Genomic DNA, 10076 nt, shown 5'->3' on the forward strand with positions numbered 1-10076 from the left:
GATGAATTACTGTACAATTTTAGATTAATCAGAGCAATTTTCTTTCAATAACCTTTTAATTTTACAGAACATTTGTATTTTACACCAGTTTCTTTAACAACCTGCATTAAAAAATATTGTGCATCAAAAAAATCCAACGCATTTCTTCAAAGCATCAACATGGAGCAAACTAAGATGGTGTCTGTTTATTTTCCAACATTTGGCAGCACAAATTAAAAAAAAAAGGCAATAAATTAGAGGCTTGAGTGTTGAATAGAGCTGGAGATCTGGTTCTGAGAACATCGAGAGATGACAGTTTGTACAATGTCACACCATCGAGCCACGAGGCTTCTTCCTGTGTTGGTTAAATCTGCGGTTCATCATCACAGCAGAGGGACGCTTAGATTAGTAGGTGGAGCGCTGAAAGATCATTTCACTACCTGAAATGAATTTGATTTGACATATCTCTGAATGTATCGCTTCCATTCAGAAGTACAGAGTAGAACCTTTAGAGTTTAAATTTAGAAACGATCCCGGTCAGTTTAGCTTTTGCTGCCAAAGATAACTTAGATGTGTGTTGTGCTTACGGTCAGTATGGATCTGTTACAAGAGCCGGACTGTTAGTGAGAAATGTAGCTTCCTGGTTTGCATCTGTGTTGTTGGGCCCTCTGCTCAAGTATCAGTGTTTGTCTCGCTGACCCCATAGACTTTACATCGGGAGGGCATCACACAAACCGCTTTAAAGATTTGAAAATGTTTCTCGTGTTTTTGGTTTAAAAAGTCATAATACGAAGCGTGAACAGTTGTGGGTATCCTGTCCACAGTTTGACAGACATCTCTTTGATAACCCAGGTCTAATTCAGTGTCACAAGCAGCCAGAGGGGAGAAATTAGCAGGAAGGCTCCATGACTGCCCAGCCTCAGCTCTCTTATTACATCCATAGCGGTCACATGGTAAAAGCTGTGGTAAACAGTGGCGAGCCAAAGCTCTAGAAAGCTCATTTTGGACACATGCATGGTCCTGTCGTTTCTACTGTGCATATAAAGGCCTTTATAAAGATCACTGGTATCCTTCACTCATGAGTTATACCAGATTTGCAAATGTTTCGTTAAGGTTCATTTCAGTGAAGTACGACTGAGGACCTTAGAGTCATATGTCCTCACCTTCACTACATTTGTGTAGGCGTCATTGAAGAGGTGCAGGCCTAACGGATTCTCTTCCACAACGAGCTTAATAACAGTTTGATGTAAACAAAAATGAACTGCTGTAAACAAACCATTCACCACCCTGTAGCACTGTCTGTACTCGTCCCATCAATAAACAGCATCAATCAAGTTTTCTCTGCCAGTCTGGGTTCGAGAGGATCTTCCTCACCACTGCAGGTCACTGAAACGTCAGGTTCACTCCCATGATGTGGTCCAGTTCAGAGCTACAGTGACCAGCTGATGTGGGGATACAACACAGGACATAACTGAGGGAAAAGGTGGAGGAGTTTGGTTTTTTAAATCCCTCCCCGCCCAGAAACAGTCGCAGCTGTAGCAAATCCTTCTCCACAGTCTTGCAGCCTATTGTTCCTTATGGCACAAAAGAAATAAACATATCTAACAAAGAACAGCACTGTTTGACCTCTTTTCCTTCTGTGATTTGGATTCCAGATCCAAAGCGGAGATATCCGACCCCCAGCCAGGTTTGACTCCAGCTGAGAGACGGTGACCACTTGTTTCCCTTCGTGTTACTCTGCATCAGTTGTTGTGACAACAGGTGTAGAAATAGGAGTCTTTCTTTTGGCCCAAGTCCACGCCAGTTTCTTCTGCTTAAAACAGAGGAAGACAAAGAGCCCATTTGACATCTTGTATTCGGCAGGCAGCTAGAAGAACACCCACTCAGATAATCTCACAGTTTATAACATAGCACGTTAGTCTGTTCTCAAAACATTTTATATTTCCCAAAAAGCTAAAATAATACACTAAGGTCCGGAATCTGACCTAGATTTGCTCATACAGCTCGGCCAGAAATGTCTACCAGAGATGTAATTTGCCAAATCTGCCACTTGGAAGGTCAATGGTCATGGTCATGGTGGCCTCCAAATCTCTTAATTGTGATATCTCAAGACTGCCTTGGGGAAATGTCTACAGCTTTTGATCAGCTGTCACTTGGACTCGACCATTAAATGAGTAGATTTCTTTTCACTTTTCACATCAACAAAACGATGAATCAATGAAGGACTGTCTGACAGTGAGCTGTTATACCTATTATCAGAGAGACGACCATGACCACGGACACTTGTGTTTGTTTCAAGCATATGCTGGCCTTCAGTGAAAAAATAGCAGATTCAAATTGCAATTTTTACATGGCATCTCCACGGTATACAGATAAAATACTCACCCGTCATGTACTGGAAGGCCGTGCTGTTGTAAACCTCAGCAACCTTCTGGAATAACTCATCTGGCAAGCAGAGGAAGAATAAGGCCTGTCAGTTTCCATCAGATCATTCACATATAGACCTGATTTGTCAGATTCCAAAGATCTGGTTGACAGTAATCTGTGCTGCCAACAACAACCACTCTATTTTTAGCTGACATTGTGACAGAGGCTCCAAAATAGGCCGCCTCAAAAAGATATCATGACTGTTCTTGTCTTGTTCCTTCTGCAAACCTCAAACTGGTATCAACAACGCTTCCCTCGAGAGCTGACTCCTATCTGCTTTGTTGGTTTTCAATATTACAATTGTGAGGAAAACCCAGTTCCTCAATAGACAGACAAAAGACAATGTGGTCTGCAGATGACGAAGTTGTGACTCACCCACGTTCTTTCCCGTTTTACTGGAGGTCTCAAAGTGTTGTGCACCGATCTCTGTGTAAGCAACAAAATCCTGAGGTTTAGTTGGTCAATTATTCACTTATGAACAATGCAAACTTTTTTATTATTTCCAGCTTTTCAAATGTGTCACGTATCACAATTTTATTCATTAAAAATACATGTATGTCCTTTAATTCCCTATTGTTCAATAAAATGGCTTCACTTGGCCTGTTGGGGTTTTTATCATAAGGACATGGGAGTGATTTCATCTAAACTGGGTTGGAAAAACAATAGAAGTGACCGGCCGCCATGTCAACACACCACAGAGATTATATTAACATGTAAACTTTTCAATGTTCCTTAAATAAGCAAAATGAGCAGTAAAGAGAGCAGGTTTATAACAGTGCGACTAATTGAGTCGAGACTTGGTTACCTTCAGCAAAGTCCTGAGCATCATGGTAGTCGATTTGGCGCAAGCTCCGGTCTCCATCAATCAGATCACTCTTAGTGCCGCACAAGTAGATTTTACAGTGCTGGAGTACACAAAGATAGAATACACAAAACCAAAACAAAGTTATTGAGAGACTTGGACCTTTCGTTGTCAATGTCATGTAGCTTGAAGTGAGACTGGAAAAACTCTCTTACCTCTTCACAGTTTTGCAGCTCTTTCACCCAGAACCGAGCTCGCTGGAAGCTGCTGCTGTCAGACAGATCTAAAAATCAAAAGTATTTTATAATCCCCAGAAGATATGTACAGAATATAAACAAAATCCTGCGATTTTCAATGATTAAAAGACATTTGAGTAGGAGGCCCAATCATCAATTTGTGCAGTTGCGGTTAAAATGAAACAGGATGTAATAAAATACTGGTGAAATAAAATCCACAGATTGAAGAAGGAAGGTAAAGAAGAGGGCAAGCTGACCTTATAGAGGGCATTAAATTAAATATGACAACAGTGTGAGTAATGGCCGTCGGCTATTTTCTAACGGGCAAAGTTTCCCGACATGGAACAAAAACACAGACTTGCAAACCATTGAGAAAATGTGTCTACCAGTCAGTCTTAAAGAAAAGACAATTCACAACTGCGAGCAGTATTATTAAAAAATATTTACTGGTAAGATTTCCAGTTTGAAATACCTCTGAACAAAACTTCATGGAATGATTTTATATATGAATGTGTATTTTTGTAAATAAGTAAACTGTAGTGGATCTATACACAGCATAATGTGTGATTAGACTATATTCTGCTATAATTATATTTCTCATATCTCTGTCTCAAAAAGATACATTCAAATTTGAGGGAGATAATTTGTTCAACTGATTTTGTCTTCAATATCAACAATGTAGACCTGCATCCACAACACGCAGGGGAAAACACAACAGCCAATGGTCATTTTTAAAGAGGTTGACACCAGCTGCAGAGCTCAGGGCTGATGTTCACCACCAGCCTTTGAGTAACAACCCCTGAAGGATCTTTCTAACATGATTTACCATAGCAGACCAGGGCCGCCCGGGCTCCTCTGTAGTAGATTCTGCTCATAGCTTCGTAGCGCTCTGATCCAGCTGTGTCCTGATGAGAAATGGAGAGGACAGGGACTAATGTAAGAAACTGAGATCCAATTGGAATGGAGTCACAGTAATGTGATCCAGGAGAGAAACCCCTGCTTTCTGTTAAACTATGTTAAACAGCTTAAATGTAGTCATGTGTGTTTCTTGGCCCATCTCCCCTTACGACGACAAAGTCGTGGAATGACCCAAAGCGGAGATTAGGAAATTTCAGAATTTCTTCTTTTACTGACTTCTTTTTATCGAGTTAGAGTAAAGAAAAGTGGAACAAGTAATGGACACTCACCACTACAAGAAAGTCATTATCATCATTAATTATTTACATCCTCCGAGACAGTTATGCAACCGCAGAATTCACCCTGTTACTTCCTTCGCAAATTTCACATGTATACAGTGAGATGGACGGAGAGTGTTAATAGGTACAGAGGTGACGTTGTTGTGCAAATTTTACACTGATATGATTAATGCTTGTGAATGCAACTTTTTAATCAATCAGAGTATAGTAAGATGTCATAAATGTTATCTACATAAGATCTATGTGTAACTACCACTTACATTTTTTTTTGTAATGCTGTATACTCATTTAGTAGGTTCAGAGGATTATTATATTGCCAAAAAAATGCAAACTGGAGTGACTGCACATTTTTTTAGACCTGATTTAAGACCAGATTATGATTCTCTGACATTTTAGTGACAACAGAAATTAAAATTAAGGTTTCATTTACATTTTATCGGCTATAAGGGTGTTATGGGGTCACATTTTCAGATCTCAAACTCTGGCCCTGACGGCAAACTCATGTGACGTAGCCTCTTACTCACCCATATTCCCAGGGTAACCACTTTCTCTCCCACCTGAATCGGTTTGGCAACAAAAGCTGCACCGATAGTCTGTCAGGAAAAGGAGAGAGAGGTAAAGCATTAGACACTCATTTGTGGAAGTCCCTTTTGACTGTGGGAACTGTGACATTTTACAGACCACACACTAAATGTGCAATAAAGGATTTAAGTAGCTTTAACTTGTATATTCTTATGTTTAAAGAAACCTACCAAAATGTTACAGCATCCAGAGTTTTTATTTAGATAACCCTAACCCTTTAAACTCTATGATGGTCACAGACACCTCTTTTAAAACAATGTCCTCAGGGAATCAGCAACAGACCGACATGGCAATTACAGCGGAGCAGCTGACACTCACGTTCTGATAGGGCCCGACCAAGAAGCGGTGATGAACATATCTCTCCACCAAGCTGGTCTTCCCCACGCTCTCCTTTCCTAGCATCACCACTTTGGCATCCACACGCATTGCAGTCATATTAACAATGTCTGGAAAAGGTGAGACAAGGCCACAGCACAGCAAACAGTGCGGGCCAGGGGCGGTCCACTTGTGAGGCCACAAGGTGGACTGGTCAGTGTGCTGAGTGAGGAAAAGACAGGACACACAACAGATGAGTTACAATAATTATTAAGTCATTAACATAATTTGCATTTAGTTAGAAAGATATGATCATTTAAAGACTGAACATGATGACAGATGGGCTCTCTATGATGCATAACCGCTTGGAATACAAATCCTAAACCCATCTGGTAATATTCACAACTCTTTGACTTCCTCCGACTTTGTCAATTTGACAGTTTGCAGAACTCCAATCTATTTCCTATTTTTACACACGAATGACTTCATAATTAAGTTCCGTACTTTCAACATTTGTGAAACGAGTTAGAAAGTGAAACCAAACTATGAAATATCAAAGTCTCAACTTTCTCTTTCATAACTGTAAGTAGTGCTGTTAAAAATCCAAAAACCAATGATATTCAATTTACAATGCCACAGAGAAAAAGGGGGAATTTAGAGAAAATCTTTTTGCTTGGAAATTACATCACTACAACTATGAAAATCTGTCAACTGACATATTCTTCAACTCTACCACTGCATATGCCTTTAAAGTTAACAAAATCATGATTACATCACTGGATTTGTCTAACGATTCAAACACCTAATGTATTTTAATTTATATCTCTAAGTTATAAATGAATACTATAAGACTCGTAAAAGTTATATAAGCAGAATTAACAGTTGATAACCAAATTATACTGATGACAAATGAAATGTATTTTATTAGTTTTATTTGAGTTTAACTAACGACATCGTTGTTTTTCTATCTATCACCCAATAGTACACTTCGTACCTTTGTATTTTCTACAGAAAATGTCACGAGTAACCAGCTTTTAAGTTCCTACACTCTTCAGATTGTTAAACTTCTTTATCTGAATCAGCTCCACGGAAACAAAAAGTGAAGTTTTGATTAAATTAGATCACACCGTGAGTCGTTCAGTCAGCTCAACGTGACATGGCCACAAACAGCAGCCCAGCAGCACTGCAGCGGATCTGGGAGCTAGCCTAGCTAAGTTCAGCAGCCTACACAAACACTGGAAACTCACCTTGGAGCTAGCTTGACTCAACGAATCCTCAGCACCGGGAGCCAAACTCGAACCGGGTCGGACTTCCCGTGACTACCGTACTTGTTTAAAAGAAAAGCCTGTCACCAAACCGCTCGTCATCTCTGCCCAGCTCAGCTTAGATATAAAAAGCCAGACTGCTGTGTGTGTGTGTGTGTGTGTCCAGGCTCAGACTGTACAGAGGCAGCTAGCTAGCTACACCCAGCCACACAGTTGTTGTGCAATGGTTGAAATCAGGAGCAGGTTAGATACGGTGACAGACACAGGGGGTAAACATCGTCTGTGGTTTACAGAGGATGGAGCTCCTCCTCTGGAAATGTGTCCGGCTGACAGACCGGCTGACAACAGACAGAGCTGCTACGTGTTTCAGAGGACACACAATATCCAGCTGAGCTTCGTTTGTTTGGGTGGGAACCACAGAGGCGAGAGGTGCGGTTTCCAAGAACAGGAAGTGGCCCTGTTGCATGACACAATCACGGGAAGTTACGTATCCGCGTCGGTTGGTGCGAATCTGCGATAGACCAGAATGAGCAAACTAGGAAGATTCCCGAGTCGACTCTACACAATCACTGTGTTAAACAATTCGATTTTCATAACGAGCACGCTTGATGCAATAGTGTAATCAAATTGGGACTGAAACACAACTTTCGAACGTGTAGGGAATGATTAGGAAAAGAAAAGACTTTGAAATACCAGTACGGACCAGCAATAACCTAAATGCATTCAATAAAACCGAAAAAGGCAACTTTTGAGAAAAACGTTTATTAATTCACAGCTCAGAAAAAGCATCACAATGCAGAGAAAATACTCTAGCACAAATACCAGGTATTAAACATAAAAGGGGGCTGCAACAGGTGATGACTTGGATTTACCATTCAGTATTTTTGAAGTGAGACATTTGTAATGCACGACAAACTTGTCCAGGTAAAGATGAAGTAGGTTCCAGAATTTCAAATCATATGACTAATAGCACACTTGAAGAAGCATGGCACAGATGGTTGACACATCATCTAGAGTAAAAACGTAGTCTCTGGGTATCAAAGTGGACAATAGACCTGGCATATGTATATATCAGACATCAAAAAAGCTCAGACCAATAAAGAAATGGTTATTGTAACTGGGGAGCTAGCAAAATGGCACTGTTAAATATGCATCAGGCTCTTGTGAGAGCAGCTCTATATTATGGATGCATAGCTTGCATGGCTGTTGCAGAAACAAACTTAAAAGAACTAGATGTGGAGCAGGCTCGTGGGCTCTCTGGATCTGTTGTGGAGCATTTAAAACTTCACCAATAGCAGCAATGCAAGTTGAGATGGGGGAGTTGCCAATAAGAGTCAGAAGAGTATTGTTGGCATATTAGGTGAATCTCTAAGGACACAGTAATCCACACCCTACAAAAGAGATTGTTGGGAGCATAATACCACGTGACAGGAAATGGTAAGCAGCTTTGGCTTTGAATGTCACCACAAACGTCAACAACACAAGCCGCGCTTCACCAAAATCGTCCTGAATTACTCGACACACGCTTCGAAGCCTCGACCCGGAAGGACACATCACTAGAAATTGGCGATACCATCCAAAGACACCAGACGGCACCAAAATCTAAAAGATAACACAAGAAGGCACACAAGTGCGCAACAGTGCAAAGCCAAATATAGATCAGTGTTTGCATAAGTTATATTCACAGATGCTTTAAAAGAGCCAGACAATGGGCGTACAGGTGCTGCCGTCTCCCTTCTGCAGTTTGACATGGCAATCTAAAGACGAGTCTCAGATCACAAAATATCACGTAGAAAAATGTGTTAGAAAAGACACAAAACGTATATCACTATTATGTACTATTATAATAGTCATATAGAGGGACCATGTGTGAACTCTAGTTTTAAAACAGGTTTTATTTGACAATCACACTACCTTCTTTGCATTTTAATTTAAATATTTAAATGTATTTCCGTTAGTAGTAGTACTGGTTTATGCTGCACTTGGTGTAACATGCAATACAGTCCCATCTCCCGTTGGCTTTAACAGCCAGGTGTGCTTCCTCCTGGGCAGATTTATCGCAATGGCAGACAACCAGGTTATAAGAGAGAAGACATCAATTGTAGAGAAAGCAAAAGTCTGCTTGTGCTGAACCGCAGAGTTCATAAAGAGTGTTTGTGTTGGTCGAAAGCACAAAAATGGAAGAAAAAAAAGATGTGGCCCTTGTCTTGACATGCTTGACATTGTTTGGCCCTTACACAAAGGATTCGGGGAATGCTGCTCTCTTTTGCTGCGGGTTGCCAGCAAAAGACTCCTGGGTTTTGCCAATGTGCTGTAGACTCAGGGCAGAAAGATGGACAAGTGGTTTATCGGCCAAAATGGATTGTTTGTTTAGAAGTGTCTATGCCATGTATATAGAAGTATATATGGTATAAAGGTAAATACTGGCCTATGTGCTGTCGCTGTCTTTACAGGGGCTTTCCTGTTTGTAAACTAACCTAGATCAAGCGATTATACGAAAAGGAGTAAGTGATTGAAACAGTAACGACGTGGAAGAGACTAAGGAACTAGGATGGAGAGGAAATTTAGAAAATGAGTGAAAATAGAAACTGAAGTGAGAAATAATGCAAATGAGAAGAAGGTAAAGAAATTTATATTAGACTAGTTTTATCAAGTTTCATGAAATCTACTGAGAACAATTAATAATACCGATAAACTTTATTTAAATAGCACCTTCAAAAACAGAGTTTAGATAGTGCTTTGACAGCAAAGCAAGAAAAGTCCATGTAGAAGAATTAACAATGAGGAGGATGTAATGTGACAAGGGGCGAGAAAAGGTGGTTGGAAACCAGAGAGTTGTGTCGCATGGAAACTTGAACACATGAAAGCAGTAATATGACAATGAAAATAAATAAAGGTGAAAAGAGAAAAACACCACATCACGTGAAAGCAAGTTTATAAAAATGTGGGTTTTAAGAAGTGATGTAAAAGAAGTCGCACCAAATCAAATTAGAAAAAATTAATAAGAAATTTTAATAAAACAATACTTCAAGTTGTTTCAGTTATTTGCATTTTTGGACTTCAGTGAATCATTAAAACATATTAAACAATAATGAAACTTGGGTCAGAACTGAAGTATATACATAATGAAGATCAAGTGTCGTGAATATATAATTATTTCTTATAAATACTTCTTTAACTGTCCCGCCGATAGAGGATCCTGATTGGTCTACAGAGTTCACCGTTGGCCCTGAGGCTGCAGCGGGGATTGGTCCAGGATCCACCAGATCCACCC

At 40.1% G+C, this 10076-nt stretch overlaps 1 protein-coding gene across 2 annotated transcripts; it reads right to left on the reverse strand.

The window, feature by feature from the left end:
- Positions 1–25: 25 nt before the first annotated feature.
- Positions 26–7229, reverse strand: rab24 (RAB24, member RAS oncogene family). Of its 2 annotated transcripts, none has more exons than XM_062406003.1 (9): positions 6785–7229; positions 5541–5759; positions 5165–5233; positions 4271–4349; positions 3424–3491; positions 3212–3311; positions 2782–2832; positions 2365–2424; positions 26–1789 (listed from the first exon to the last, which is right to left on the reverse strand). In XM_062406003.1, the coding sequence occupies exons 2-9, from the start codon at positions 5655–5657 to the stop codon at positions 1722–1724; spliced, it is 612 nt and encodes a 203-aa protein (XP_062261987.1). In that variant the 5' UTR covers positions 5658–5759; positions 6785–7229; the 3' UTR covers positions 26–1721. The 2 variants fall into 2 exon arrangements, with proteins under 2 accessions (XP_062261987.1, XP_062261986.1); XM_062406002.1 differs by having other exon boundaries at positions 26–1792; positions 6785–7228.
- Positions 7230–10076: the final 2847 nt, after the last annotated feature.

This window comes from Platichthys flesus, chromosome 15 (assembly GCF_949316205.1).
Source record: "Platichthys flesus chromosome 15, fPlaFle2.1, whole genome shotgun sequence".
Lineage (NCBI taxonomy): Eukaryota > Metazoa > Chordata > Actinopteri > Pleuronectiformes > Pleuronectidae > Platichthys > Platichthys flesus.

Coding starts and splice junctions, on each gene's coding strand:
- rab24 (XM_062406002.1), bottom strand. CDS start 5,657: ATGACTGCAATGCGTGTGGATGCCAAAGTGGTGATGCTAGGAAAGGAG. Junction 2,833..3,211: donor TGCTCAGGACTTTGCTGAAG/GTAACCAAGTCT, acceptor TTGCTTACACAG/AGATCGGTGCACAACACTTT. Junction 2,425..2,781: donor TAAAACGGGAAAGAACGTGG/GTGAGTCACAAC, acceptor TCTGCTTGCCAG/ATGAGTTATTCCAGAAGGTT.